Source organism: Pyxicephalus adspersus, chromosome 4 (genome assembly GCF_032062135.1).
Source record: "Pyxicephalus adspersus chromosome 4, UCB_Pads_2.0, whole genome shotgun sequence".
NCBI classification, from domain to species: Eukaryota; Metazoa; Chordata; class Amphibia; order Anura; family Pyxicephalidae; genus Pyxicephalus; species Pyxicephalus adspersus.
Genome location: NC_092861.1, coordinates 102997141 through 103012705, shown reverse-complemented (window position 1 = coordinate 103012705; position 15565 = coordinate 102997141). Strand labels below are relative to the sequence as shown.

The 15565-nt window shown below is 36.0% G+C and overlaps 1 protein-coding gene across 1 annotated transcript in view; it reads left to right on the top strand.

Annotated features, from left to right (window-relative positions):
- NUP133 (nucleoporin 133) overlaps positions 1–15565 on the top strand; it is a gene marked incomplete in the record, with an annotated part of 161866 nt that overhangs the window by 101441 nt on the left and 44860 nt on the right. Inside the window, 3 exon segments of the mRNA XM_072409194.1 lie at positions 2536–2671; positions 7269–7387; positions 13505–13585. Coding sequence (XP_072265295.1) covers positions 2536–2671; positions 7269–7387; positions 13505–13585 — 336 coding nt within the window.

Genomic DNA, 15565 nt, shown 5'->3' with positions numbered 1-15565 from the left:
AACATTTTTTATATTCATTATATCTACTAGAACCCTATTCGGACATATTTCTGTAAGTTACAGGTCTACAATTTAAAAAAAAACAAATCATGAAAACCTGTAACACTTTTGGTACAGAAATCTAGACCTAGTGTAGTGTAGCGTAGTGTAACGCCCAGGTGGTTAAATAACATTATTGATTATTAACAATCATAAACAACAAAAAAATACTGGTCGCTCAAATACAGGTAAGTGCAGTCAAATTGATTGGGAGGCGTTTCATAATACAAATCGACAATGACCCAAAACATAGTCAAAGCCACCCAGGAGTTTATTGAAGCAAAGAAGTGAAATATTCTTGAATGGCCAAGTCAGTCACCTGATCTGAACCCAATTGAGCATGCATTTCACTTGTTGAAGACTAAACTTCAGGGTTTTCATCCAAGTATTAGAAATGAACGTGAGCCCCTGAAATTAGGTTATTGTGTTAAAAGAAAGCTTTAGTTCCTCACATTTTATGCAACCTTTTTGTTCAACCCACTGAGTTAAAGCTTAAAGTCTGCATCTGAGTTATTTCATTTAAAATTAATTGTAGTAATGTACAGAACCAAAATTAGAAAAAAGTTTTCTCTGTCCAAATATTTATGGACCTTACTATATGACAGAAATATCCCAGGAGGCTGCGTATTTCCCCCTGTACCATGACCGTAAAGACAGAAGGGGAGAGTTGCTCCCCCAAAAAAACAAAAAACAATTTTTTTTTTCCTGTTTGTGAAGATTATTCACCGTGTGTAATGATGTAATCTCAGTGCATTGTGATAGCTGTGTGTGTGTGTGTGTGTGTGTGTGTAAAAACTGCTTGTCATATTCTGCAGCCTAACAACTCGCTGTGATCAAACCTTCAGATCTCCTAAATAGTTGGTCGTAATGACTTGAAATTTTTAGGGGTACATGGTACCCTCATAGCTATTAGTAACCATTTTTTTTTAAAGAATTTTAAGAACTGAGGGAATACAAACTTGTGAAAATTGAACATTGGGGTTGCTGTTGATGTTGAGAATATGTATAGGAGCCAAAAATTGAAAACGCAAATTGTCGACCCCCCAGGACCACTTGCATAGTAAGAAGCATTGGGGTGCGGCCCCTAAATTTTTACCTACCTTTCACAGAACTATAAATGTCATACTATGCTACCCTGTCTGCTTCTCTAACTTGAACCCCAATGTCTCGAACAGAGAGGTGCAAGGAAAATAAAGATGCACGTGGGGGACACTTGTGGCTAACGCCCCCAAATCTTCATCACCATTGCATCATTACAACATGAAAAAAATTGTGTTCATCAAAATGCTTCTCCCTGTTACACATGATTGTACCCGAGGAGACATGACACATTCCAGTATGTGAACCCCAATTTGTTTTAGTGGGCAAAGTTTATGTTCTAATGATGCCATAGTGATGAAATTGTGGGGGATGGTTGCCACAGATGTTCCCCATACGTTTCAGGTTTTTTACACCCCCAGTTGAAATTGAAGTTTTAAAAGTGGGCAGTAATGTGTAACAGGGCAGCGCATTTTGATGGGCAGAGTTTTTTATGTTCTAATGATTCTATAGTAATAAAATTATAAAGGGAGTTAGCCAGCGGTGTCCCCTACTTGCACCTATAGTTTGTTTCACCCTGCGGCTTTGAAGCTGGGGTTCAAAGAAGAGAAGCAGACAGGGTAGCATAGTTTGACATGTAGGTATACATTTAGGCGCCCTACGCCAATGCTCCTTGCTTTGTAAGTGGCCCCAGGGGTCCCTAATTTGCATTTTCAGTTTAGGACTCCTAGGTGCACTCTCTTTTGAAACAGCATCCCCAATATTGTATTTTCATAAGAATTTAGTTTTGTGACCCCCATATCTTGAAACTCCTTAAAGCTAGGGGAGCTGCTATTTTGGTTACTAGTGGCTGAGAGTTCCCTGTGTACCCTGAAACTTTCAAGTCATTACAACATACAGTTTAGGAGATATGAAGGTTTGTACGGAGCAACCGGCTAAAACCTTCTGGGGAGAACTTTGGGAATGGTGAGCAATATATGACCTTCCATCATTGTATGTAGCTTTTGTATGTAGTTTTGTATCTTTCATTATTAAAATGAGCATTAAATGGTGAGTGCAGAAATTCTTGTTGCCTTTTATTTCGTGCATGTTCATTACGGTAACTAGAAACATTTCAATTTCATTTTAGCTTAAAACTAGAATAGTTTTATTTACATCTTCAATGTTTGTATGTATTGTGGCCCACAAGTTTTATATGTCATCAGCGGTCTAAAATGAAAAAAGTTTGGGCACCACTGTTCTGGAACATCAGACCCACTCATCACCCTGTTGTAGATGTATGTATGACCTTTCAATTTTGGACTGTTGGAGGAAATATTTATACCAACTGAAGGTTAAGAGGAGTGAAAGAGTATTTTTTTTTAATATTTTAATAAGTTATTTCCTGTAGGAGGTGGGCTGTCCTGGATGATTTCCTGACTGGAATTTTCTACTAATTGTGTTTTATCTTCATTACAGGCACACAGAACACTTCATACCCTTGCAAACATAGAAAAACGATACTTCGGTAAGAAAAAGACTTTGTTAGCACTGAGCAAATTGGCTGCTTTGGCATCTGATTTCCGTGAAGATATATTACAAGATAAAATTGAAGGTACTTATTTCTCTTTTACAGCAGCAGTCTATATTGTCCTTAATAGTATTGTTAAAGTAAGACATTGTAAAGATCTATAAATAGTTAAATATTTTGAAGTTGTATTTTAACTGTCCTCATAAAATTATTATTATTAAACATTATTATTAAACAAGATTTATATAGCGCCAACATATTACGCAGCGCTGTACATTAAATAGGGATATTTAGTATGTATTTTAATTAGTGGTTCATAATTGTAATCATCAAATGTAATTATTCAAATTGTATTATTATGCCCTAATGTACTTACATGCCACAGATCCCCATTGTGCTTTTTTTTCACTGCAACTTCTGGTTTTCATGCAGTCTAGTTCTGGTCTGCATCATGTGTCTGACTGGATGAAAAGTTTCCTTCCCTCAAATGAATAGAATCTATCTCGGATGCACTGTTTGTTGTTAAAAGTGACGATTCTCTTTATGGTAACTTGGCTTTAGCGCTCTTTCTGCTGGCAGTAATTGGTACTCACCTGTCATATGATCATCTTTCAAATCATAAACTTCATTTTACAAGAAAATTGCCTGATTAATAGGTTATTGCCATATCGGCTCTCCAGACACTAATCCCAGCTTAATTCTGACAGTCCTTGATTGCTACCTCTCCAGACTTTTTTCTGCCCTTCAAGCCAATCCCTTGACATATGAAATTGTTACTGCAGTTAGCTTTTCTGGTTTCTAATTCCACCTTTATCCTGTTTATCCTTGATTTCCACCTATCCTGACTACATTACTACCTCCTGATCACATACCACTCAGTAATCCTGCTACTGTCAGCTGTGGCCAGCTTCAACCAAGGATCCACAACCTGGGTATCGCCTCCCAAAGATCCTCATGCCTTGTGGTGTGCTGTGTCAAACCACAGGCTGGTACCTTTGACTCTGCATCTTGTTCATGTTTTAGCCAAGCTGGTTGGTGAAATTAGAGGGTCTCCCACCCCTTGCTTTACCGGACCCAAAACTTGCTTTGGTAAGTACAGCAATGGAAGTCTGTGCAAAGCCAATCTGTGGACTCCAAATTGTGTGATTTCTTCAGTAAACTTCACTCTTGGATTAACAAAGCCTCAACTTCTGGACTTGCTCCTGTGTCCCCTTCGGTTGTTCCAGCATCTGCATTTGTGATTAAAAAATAATTCAAGTCACAGCCTCCTTGCTATATCTCACACTCTGTATTCTGATTACTCCTATCTACTCTGGCAACCCCAAGCTGTGTCTAGGTTCATAAATGAATGCCAGAATGTTACTAACCTTTCCCACAGAACACAGTAAAATGACATTCTTAATTGCCCAAAGGGCATGAGAGAGCTTAACCTGGGCATTAATACTCTGCGAGAACAGTGATCACTAATTTCTTTTTTACCTCTCGAAAGACTTTCAACAAGGTATTTGCTTAGTCAGACCCAGTGTGTAATTGTGTTGGGTCACTTTCACTGGACCAGCACGCTGTAAAACTTTGTACCCTGGCATTCAAATATATTGAAAAATTATACTACTTGCAGGGCATAGCAGGCCACAATATGTACCTGTACACCCTTGATCACTTGGTGTTTTGTATCCAGGTTGACACCCACCTTTAGGATAGTACATGTGAGACCTAAAACGACTCCATCGGGTTGACTATAATTTATTAAACACACCACCTCCACCCATTCAACCCTTGCAACTTTATCTGACATTGGTTTCTCCATATGAACTGCCCTGGAGATGTAAGTTACGAGCTAAACTGCTTGCAAAAGTCCTCAAATGCCAGTTCCCAAGAAAAAATGGCAAAAGGTTCGCTAGGCAAACTCGCCTTCTTTCCACCATCTAAGATTATGTTCTCTGTCCAGATTTCTTTACCTTTTTATGTACTACTGATTACTTCATTCATTAACTGCTTGTTTCATAATTAGGAAGGGTGAAAAATGGACATAGTTCAGAGTTTTTAACCCCTAGGGAAATAACTATATTCGAAAACCAGAATATTCTAGACGGAAACCTATAAGCAGTTATTCAGGAATCAAAATAAAAACTCTTACAAGGTGATCCTTGTTATAAACAGGATAGTCCTACCAGGAGACCCAGCATTCCACATTTCCTTCCACCATGCAGACCGTCATTATATGGAGCTGTGGAGTTATCCTCTCTTGTAGCAACACTTGCTTTCAAGAATGTCTCTCCCCCTCCTTTTGTAGCTTAGGTTTGCTTTTTAAGTTGCCTCCTCAATACCTGTCCCGTCCATATACCCTGGAATTTGGTGGATGCCTTCATGATGAGTGCAATTTTCTGTGATTATCTCTGTGTTCTAGTCTATCTTGATAATCTGGTATATTGCAAAGATCTGTCTACTCACTACATCAAGATAGTTCTACAGCGTGTTTCATGTGAGTGCAAATGCAAAGCTGAAGAAAAGTTTCTTTGAAGTTCCGTATCTGGGTTACATCATCTCAATGTATATTTTGCGAATAGACCCTGCCAAACTTTGTTGTCCTGGAATCTCCACAGTCACTAGGATTAAAAAATGACCAGAGGTTCTTCATATTTTTCAATTACTACCATCAAGTTATTCAACAATATTAGCTTTAATTAAGTCCATGACCAAGAAGGGCAAGTAACTGTAAGGTCTGCTCCCCAAGCCTCAAATATTTCCGCTCCCTAGTCCTGCTATCAGCTGTCATTTGTTCTAGTAAAGGACTGCTTCCTAGGCAGAAATTTCCATAGTCCCCAATCCAGGCATGCAGGAGTTTGCTCTACCCATGAAGAACAGAAACAGGTAAGTATAAATAAGTTTTAGTTCTGCTTTAAGCTCTACCTTTCCTTAGTGGGATCTGGCAATCATTCTTAGAGCTTTTTTGGGGCACTTATTTGTAACATTAGTAGGAATTTTAACAGTATTTAAAAGCCTAGGTATAAAATTTCCAATAAACTACACACAAATACTCTTTTTGGGCTGAAAAAAGAACATAGGCTGCAGCGATTGAATCTAATCCACCTGTAAATGCTTCCATTAAAAATGAAGGATGTTTACTGGTGTTAGAATTTGAGCATTATCAGATGTTTCAAGACATTTTTTCCTCCTGTCTTCCCTTAAAAAAATCAAATTGGCCTGTTTTTTAAGTGCTTAATTTGATTTTCCATGACCATGTAAAGTCACCCTATATGAGTCATGCTTAAAGTTGTGGATGGTACTGGTTTCTGCAAGTAAAGTAAAACAGAAGATTTTTTTTATAGCATCTTTATTTTACTCCATATTTCCAGATAGGATTGTTCTTGGGAGGTATTAAGGGTTTTTTATTTTTGCCTCGCAGTAGTCCAAAAAATCTCTTGGGCTGGGTACACATCTGCAACAATTGTCTTTGGAAAGGATCTTTCATGATCCTTTCCAACGACTAAGCATGATGACCAATGACTGCACGATGCATGAACGAATGCTGTACATACAGCACCGTTCTGCTCCATAGAGAGGGGAGAGTGGATGAGAAGCATTGCAAGTGTGTACGTAGCCTTAGGTCTTGAAGTAATCATACGTTTAACTTGTAGTAATCCCAGAAATGACAAATACTTTTTTTAAATTCTGGGCATTAAATAGTATTTTTTCATTTATCCTGAGTTCAATAAAGATTTAGGAAAGTCAAATAGTGTGTTTTATTTTATTTACAGGACTTAGGAAGGAATAAAAAAGCATTTTAGGAGCTCGATTGTTAGATGGATCAGGTAGCCTATAGCAGTGTTTTACAGATAATGGAATTTAGAGGTTGCAGTAAAGATGCAATCAATGCTTTGACTACTTCCTGTGTAAAAAAAAAAAAAGCCCACCTTGTCAAGTTTTAAAAACTTTTAGGCAGTTAAAGGGATTTTATTTTTAAGCCAAGACAAGGTCTTTGAAAGGAAGCTGTGGTCTGGGCCCAAGGAGGAGGTTAGTTTCTAGTTTATCATTTTCTTCTTTTATGCCCTGGAAGATGATTGGGGGAAATGAAGTTCAAATAATGTTTTGAATAGCAGAAAACCCCTCCCCAGGATGTGTACATGGAAATATAAGTATATATGTAACATAAATTTTGTATAATATATTTTGCCAAAAAATTCTTCCTTTTCAAAATCTCCTACTATTTATTATATAAGCATAAGGAAACCTGTTACAAGAGAAAAATGGAGACTGCTATTTATGACCTCCTTAAAATGATAATTACCTGCATGTCTCTGGCTTTAATACTTTATGGGTTACTAAGCAAACCTAAAAGGTATGAATTCTGAGGAGCGATTAGCAATGGCAGTTTCCATATTTCCTCAGGTGTCCTTTAACTTAATGTATGTGAAAACTCCATATTCCTCATTTGTTGTTGGTATAGGAAAAAATAATACATGCTACCTTATGATGTGATGTTATGTGATTATACATTTGACCAAATGTAGTCAATTTGTTTTAATTATTTCACAGTTGAAAGTCAATTTCCCTGTAATTTGCACAGTATGCTCCAAAAATGGATGCAATGCAAAGAAAAAAAAATATGTTTACAACAAATGTTAAAACACTGGTTAAATTACTTATCATTGTCATTAATATTATTATTATTATTATAAAGAAATTGCAGATGAGGAACATTTTCTTCTCCACCAAGAAACCCTACCAGACCAGATTCTTGAGGATAATAATTTCGAATTAAACATGATGCCTGTTCTGACACCATTAGAGTTAATTAAGGTATGTCCATTTTGACAATTTGCACGGATTACTACTGCAAGTTACTAAATTATATTATTCTTATAATGACAGTTACATTTTTTTTTGTTCAACAAGCACAATAATTTGACACAATGTACCTATAGCTTTGTAGTGTATCCTTTGAACCCATAATATTTATTAGCTCATATTAATGAAATATTAGACCATTGGATATATAACCTGCCTTTAGACACCTAGCAGCTCTCTCTCTAGATTGTAACTTCCCTTAACTGCCTACACAGCAAAATAACTTCAGTTTATTGATTTTATTAAAACAATTTTTTAAGTTTTGTTTTTTTAAGGAATTGGGGTAATAAATTCTTGGAGACACAAACAAAACATCCATATGCTTCAGATCATAGCATTATCCATAGGCCTTGGAGATTTACAGCGGTCCTCACTTTGGTATTCAAGCCTTGAAGATTCACTGCTGCTTATGGCAAAAAGGAGACTGAGGTTCCCTAATGCAGTGCTCCTTCTTGGTGATAGAATGATTGCACAAGCACCTCTTTACCTTTCCAGACTGCAAAATTTTGCCAGATGCTTCAGTTTAGAGAAATAAGAGACTGTGGGACTACTAGGATTTTAATGGCCACCCCACTTCATGCAGACTGTTTGCACTGGTAGCTTGGCATTTTTGTGTCCATCCAAAAAGTTTTAGGGTACTGCCTCTCTTGTTAACAGAGACTACAGCCAAGGCTGCTAAACATACTTTCTCATTTATATATCATAACACTCTTAAGAATGTTAAAGCTTTGTCCATGTAAGAACCTTCCTGTGTCAGATTAGAAGCATTTAGACCAGGGTTTCTCAACCCAGGTTCCTAGAGGTTCCTTAAACAATAGGTAGTTTGTGACTCTCTGGTCAGTTTAAATGACACCAATGATCTTTTTGGCTATCTGGAAGTGTGACTTTCTTCCCACTAGCCAGCCTGAAGACCTAAAAGGTATTTCAAGGGTTCCTCCAAGTGAAGAGATTTTTACGTTAGAGATGTTAAAACTGCATTTTTGGTGGAAGACAAATGGTGTCAAAGGGCCCCCCTCCACAGACTTGCTTTTCTAATTTTACATTATTGGCCTCTTGCAATCCAGTTGTCCTCTGTCTAAAATATGCACCTCATTTTCTTTGAAAGCCTTAACTATGTAAAAAAAAACCTTTTCCTTAAGATGTAGGAACACTGCTAAGTCTTGTCTATGTCCTCTTACATTGGTCAGTTTGTTTAAGATATAGTTAAATAGTTGGTTTTATTAAGTTCAAAACTAGGGGAAATAAACATACTACACACCATCATATCCAAAATAAAAACCCCATATGCAAAGTTGATACAGGGGAAGACAAAAAAGTGCTTGGTTCACTTTGCTCCCAACAGACTTGAAACATTCCAATTTCTGTTTTTTGAAAACAATATTTTCTCTCATTCCAAGTCATGGAGTGCCACCTTTAACCACCCTTAAAAATGTCTGCCCTTTTGCTGTACATATAGTGCCATTACTAGTCAATGTCAGAGTAGTTAAAACCCATCACTGCCACTGTCCCAGCCTGTGGGGCCCTTTATATCTGTGCAAGTAGTTGATTCTCTATCTCTTCCTTAGCACTGGGGGGGAGGGCCTATGGCAGACTCCAATAATTTTGCATTATGCATCCCTGTTTGCAACTCCACCCATAATGTCTCACATTTTTATGTATAGGGTTCTGAATTCCTCACTACATATACCAAGTTACTTGTTTATGTTTTAGGTGTTGGGATTTTTGGATGTACAAGCTTCTGTGTCTGTATTTCTGGTTTTCAAAGAAACTGGATGTTAAACATCCTGTAAGAAGTCTTGGAAAAACTGGGAAAGTTTTTTCTACTTGTCTCCTCCTACTTGTTTTTTGTTTTCTTTTGTTTTTTTTTTTTGTTTTTTTACTTGACTGTGGGTTTTTTAACAAAACCCTATTGTTGGGTATTCACAAGATTTAAAAGCATTCTAGAGATTTTGTGTTTTTTTCACTTTAGACTGTGTTTGTTACCATCTTAGCCCAATGTTCCAAGCTCTACTAACCCAGTTTATGCTCAAGTGGGTGTTGGGAGTCAAAAAGTAGATACTAATCTTTGTGGGTGGGTTTCATGTAAACCTTATTGTCTAAGTAGCCCTCCTCCTTGACATGTACCATGCATTCCGAAAATGGCTATTTAGTGTTTTTGAGTTGCGTTTGTGATCAAAAAAATCATTTCAACTAAGGGAGTCTTGCAAGCATCTGAGGCTTGTACTTTTTCCACAGCACACCGTTTTTGTTTATCTATATCTCCTTTTTCCATAGGCACTGTTTATATGACTGTTTGCAAATCAACAAATAACCCTAATGTGTATTTTGTTGTTTCAGATGGCTGCATATGTATGTAAATAATTATGTATGTAAATATATAGCATAGTCATATTTTCCAGTCATAAATGTGCAAATCATATCTTCATCATATTAGGAGGAAATTCGTTCATGCCACAAGGGATGTTATCCAGGTAAACATTATAAACAACAGATGGAGAAAATGTGTGCCAACCCAATGCTAAGTCAATATGCCTCATTAGGCATTGCAGCCTATGTTGGGGAAGGTAGAGTTAACCATGCTCCTGTGGAGTTGCTGAGCATATTTTTTTGTTTTAAAGATAGGCAAATGTCTTCTTACTTGTCATTATGAGGGATCTCCTTTTCCATCTATGTCTTACACAAAATGGTTTGTAAATTTCCATTTGAATTATTGAAATTAAAAGTTCATAAGGTAAATTTGTGCATAAAGTGAAGGAGATATGTTAATTAATTTCAACACTTACCAGCACCCATATATAGAAAGAACGTTTTACATTTTGGACACCATAAAAAGGTTGAATCTTTTTTTGTCTGAAATTTCCCAGCACATCCTTTCCCCCAGAGACATAGCAGAAAATTAAAGGAAATTTCTTGCTAAGTTCTACTGAAACTTTTCCTGCTTTAAATATCTGTGAACAAAAATATTATCTGCAACTACCTATTCCAGATTATTTTTGTTTGATATCTCTGCAATGGATAATGCGTTTGTGTTTCCTAACCACTAGTCTTCTCAGACAGTAATAGCAACGTGCATCTCCATTTCCTGGTTCCCTGAAGCGCTTTTAAGGATAGCAATGTTGCCCTGGTAACCTGAGCTGTGAAGCCCACAACAACAAGTTGTGTTGTACAGTGCTGTACTGTGGGCTTACGTTTTGCTGTACTTACATTTAAGACTGATGAAGTGGCAAACTCTTTTAAGGGATAAAATAGGTTGTTTTGCCGGTAACAGTTTATGTAAAGTTAGCAGTTGTAGCTGGTCAGGGGTTTAGTGTGTGGCCCAGGACACGATGTGAATGTGTTTAGCACTCTTTTGAGTTATTGTTTCATTGCCTTTTTTCACATAAATAAAATTCCTTTATGATTTCTATAAACAGCCCTTACTCTTTGTTAATTTTCATGTAGTATTGTCATTAACATCAAATCCAGTGGTACAAATAGTAAGAATAAAGTAAAGTCTAAATTTCCCTGCACTTTTTAATCTTAGACTTACTGTGCTGCACTGTAAAGATGTGTCAGGAGGAAAGGGTTCATAAACTAGAGGAGCCAACAAAAGGAGCTAGTTACCTGGCCTTTGTCAGTTTTTTATATATGGCAAATGTACATTCACCAGCCATGTATTATGTAGCTACTTGTTAAGGTAAAGATCTAATCAGACAGATTATTGGCAGCAACTCAGTGCTTTTAGGAATGTAGACATTGTCAAAACAACCTGAAGTTCTACTGCGCATCAGAATAGGAGAGAAAGGTGTTTTATGCGACTTAAGGGTTCACAGTGAATGGTCACAAAAGGGAAAAAATCCAGTAAGCCGCAGTTTCCGGGGTAAAAATACCTTATGGCCAGAAGACAGAGGAGATTGGCCAGTCTGATTTGAGTTTATATAAGACAAAAGTAACTCAACATTATTTGTTACAACTGAGTTGTGCAAAAGAGCATTTTTGAATGCACGGATCTTTCCTGTCTTGTATCGGTAGTTTGGGCTGCTGCTGGTGGTGTAATGGTGTGGGGTATATTTTCTTTGCACACTTTGGACCCTTTAGTATCATTAGAGCATTTTTTCATATGTCACAACCTACCTTAGTATTGTTGCTGACTAAGTCCATCCCTTTATGACTGCAGATACTCAAACATTCTCAAACTGACAATAAGTTCACTGTACCCATGGCATCCACAGTCACCAATAAAGCACTTTTGGGATGTGGTGGGAGACTTGCATCATAAAAATGCAGGTGACAAATCTGCAGCAACTATGTAATGCTTTAATGTACCAAGTTGTTCCCAATGAAGTAAAACGGTTAGTGTATTTTTCTCAGTTGTCATTGCACTTATCTTTGAATGTTTGCAAAGTGCCTTCAACTTTATGTTGACAGTTTTCATTATACACTACTCAAAAGCAAAGTGGTACATTGACATCAGTTATTTTTTTTTCTAACAATTTAAACAGCTAATGCCCACATTGGTCCTGTGAGTTCTTGGTTGATGCAAAAAAAATGTAAATGCTGTAGAAACTAAATAATTTCTAAAGTTTGGTTTAAAATGAATGGTAATATGATGTGGGATATTAGTGTTGTAAGTGTTTCCTAAGAATCTTTTTCAGTTAAACCAATGTGCAAATCTGGCAGAGGAAATTTTTTTGCAAAGTAGTTACACTTTAGGTCCATAAATATTTGGATGCTCACACAAATTTGTTTTTTTACCTGTTTACTGAAACACATTCGAAATACAGCTTGGAACATTCTAATTTAAAAAAAATGCACTGGTGAACTCGGCATCACAAAAAAGACCTGGATATTCGCGGAAGAAGTAAATATAAACTTCTTCACAACAATGAGGCAACTCTCCAAGAGGTAGGCATATCAATATCTCTTTTCAAGAGAAGACTTGATAAAAGCAAATAGGATGGCAAGAATGTAAAGGTTGATTGGACTTTACTATAAAAAAAAAGAGCAACCTCTATCAGAATAATGGCAAGAAAAAAGTGTAAAAAAAGGCTTGGAACACCTTATGATCTAAAGCATACTAAGTCATTGTTAAAACTTAGGATACAGAGACATACTTTATGCCTAAATTCAGCCAAGTTGATTAGGCAGTGGTTCACAAAACAAATGGGCAGTGACCAAAAGCAACCAAGGAGTTTTTTAAAGCTAAGAAATGGAATATTCTACAATGGCCTAGTCCGTCACCTGATACCAACCTAATCAAGCATACATTTCACTTGCTGAAGACCAAACTACACACAGAAGGATTCACCCTCAAAGAAACTGACAAAGCATTAAAAAGGAGGAAACCAAGTGTCTGGTAATGTCCATGGGTGCCAGACCTCAGGCGGTTTCTGCTTTGCCAGCAATGTATTATGTTGTTTTCAACTATATTTGTCCAAATACATTTAACCATCTAAAATGTGGGGATTGTGTATAAAAATGACTTCAGTGAATAAAATGTTTATACAGAATTTTTGTAAACCATTTAATTAAAGCCAAAAGTCTGCACTTCAACTGATTCCCAGTTTTTTCATTTCAATTCCATTGTGGTGATGTACATAAACAAAATATAAAAAGAAAAAAGTACAGCAGTTTGTCATCACTGCCTTTGAGGCTAAAAATATTTATTATTGTGGTGTATAACTTGTGCCCTTGAGTCTAGTGATTTCAGTCTAAAGCAATATTATGTATGATATGCTGATTACTATTTAGTGATGGAGCTTATTCTATCTAACTGTTAGAAGTTGTATGATTCAGTACCTATTTTCACTAACCTCCCCTGCTGTAACTACTTCTTTTGTTGCTGATGCCTTTAAAAGCCCAAACTAAAGGTTTTGCCTGTAAAAACTGGGCAGAACTGTTTCAAGCATAGTTAGGTGGGGGAAAGGAGTTCTGTCTGGTGAGAATAAGACAGCTGACTGTGCTTAGGTATAAGTTTTTGGAAAGTATTGACTAAAGGTTGATATTACACAAAACATTGTAGACTGTTACATACAGCTTCATTAAATTTACAAAAATTGTGTAATGTTGGCTTCTGTTTTTATGTTACAGCTATACATAAGTGAGGAGAACAGAAAGGCAAATGAAAATGATTTCAAGAAAGCTCTTGACCTGCTGGAATATATCAATGAGGTATGGGCTCAATAACATACGAATTGTTTATTTTAGTTTTGACATTTTGTTCCATACTTGCATGGGTTAAAATGCTCGACCAGGAAAAGGAAAAAAAAATACATAATTATATATATCATATGGTAAGATCATCACCCCTGTGAGTTACCATGTGGGCACTAGACATAACTTCAATACCGATGTGATCACATTTTCAGCTCTTGACAGGAATATACACTAATCCAAGAGGAGGTGATATAGAAAAACTTCTCTTACAAGCAGAACTTCATGAATAGTCAACCTTAACCCCACTAAATACCCAAGTTTCAATGAAGCAGTCCGTTTCAAATCCTGTTTATGATCTTTATTACATCATATATGTATTCGAGTTAATGTTTGTGCTTACATTTTATCTTTAAGCATTTTTGATTTGCAGATCTAGCATAATTCTTGTCACATCCGCATTCACAATGTCATTGAATGAATCTTTTAAAAGGATTTCATGTTTACGTATGTTCATACTTAATTGATCTTTGTCTATATATTGTTACATCTTTATATGTATTGATCATCTTGGAATTAGAAACTGTTATTTATTATACCGGGACCACATTGTCAGAACAATCCATACAAGCCTCCTCTATATATATATATATATATATATATATATATATATATATATATATATATATATATATATTGGGGCAGTTCTTGGATGGCTTTTTTGTATTCATAACAAATGAGACACCAACTTTTTAATGATGTCATAATTATCCCTGCCAAATTTACATGTAGAATTTTGCAATTTAATAATTAGTTCTGTTGCAATTAATATATTTTTAATATCTTATTGGTAATTGATTTTTATTGATAAGCTGTACTTGGTCTTCTTACCTCCTGTATAATTTTCATAATTTGGATACAATGTTGATCAAGTCACTTCATTGCAATTATAATGTAACATTTTTTTAAAAAATTATCAAAATATTGTTTCCTATTTGCAATATTTACAGTTTATACTCAGACTAAATTCTGTCTTTTGTGAACTGTAATTGTTTCTCATTCGAGTTTGATACAAGGCTAATCACTATACTTTAATATACCTATAATGTAGTGCACCTTAATTATATGCACTCTTTCTATATGCATGTTCTTTCTAATATAAATTTTTATAGTCATCATTTTCTTATTTTATTAAAAACTTTATTTGCATACCACTGGTATCTTGCACATATAGCCACATTACTCTTATGCATGTATACCGGTAAGTACATTAGTTTGCCCAGGCCTGGATCCAAAGAACTGGGTCTTTATCGCCTACCAGATTTAAGCCATTTGAAATGCAACCTTGTACTTGTGTGATGTTCCCCTGAGGAAGCAGGTGAAACGCATCCAGGAACAAAAAAAAATCACTATTCAAAGTAGACAGACTTCTTAGACATAGTTTCTGTATTAGTTGAAGCACCCTATATACAACTTTTTATGTGTGTTGAAAATTTATTAACAAGTTGTTTGAAATCAAAATTGATGTTGATTTCTTTGTTTTTTTTTAACAGATCTAAAATTTGATTGTACCACAAAACTCCATACTTTGTTGGGTCCCACGCTATGATCCCTCTTTTTAATTACCATAGGGAGGTGGCATATATGCTAAATCAACACATAGTAGGGGGATTTCTTACCGTTACCAAGGCATAATTATTTGAAATTTTCAGGGTACACAGAGGTCCCTCTTAGCTAATAGTAACCACAATTTGAGCTCACCAAATTGTAAAAATGTCAAGATATGGTCATCAGAATTGTAAAAACTTGTGAAAATACAACATTAGGGTTGCTGTTTGAAAAGCAAGTGCGCCTAGGAGTCTTTAATTGAAAATGCAAATTGGGGACCCCCCGGGACATTTACATAGCAAGGAGCATTGGGGTAGGGCCCTTAAATTGATACCTACCTGTTACAAATTTATAACTATCATACTATGTTATCCTGTCTGCTTCTCTTTT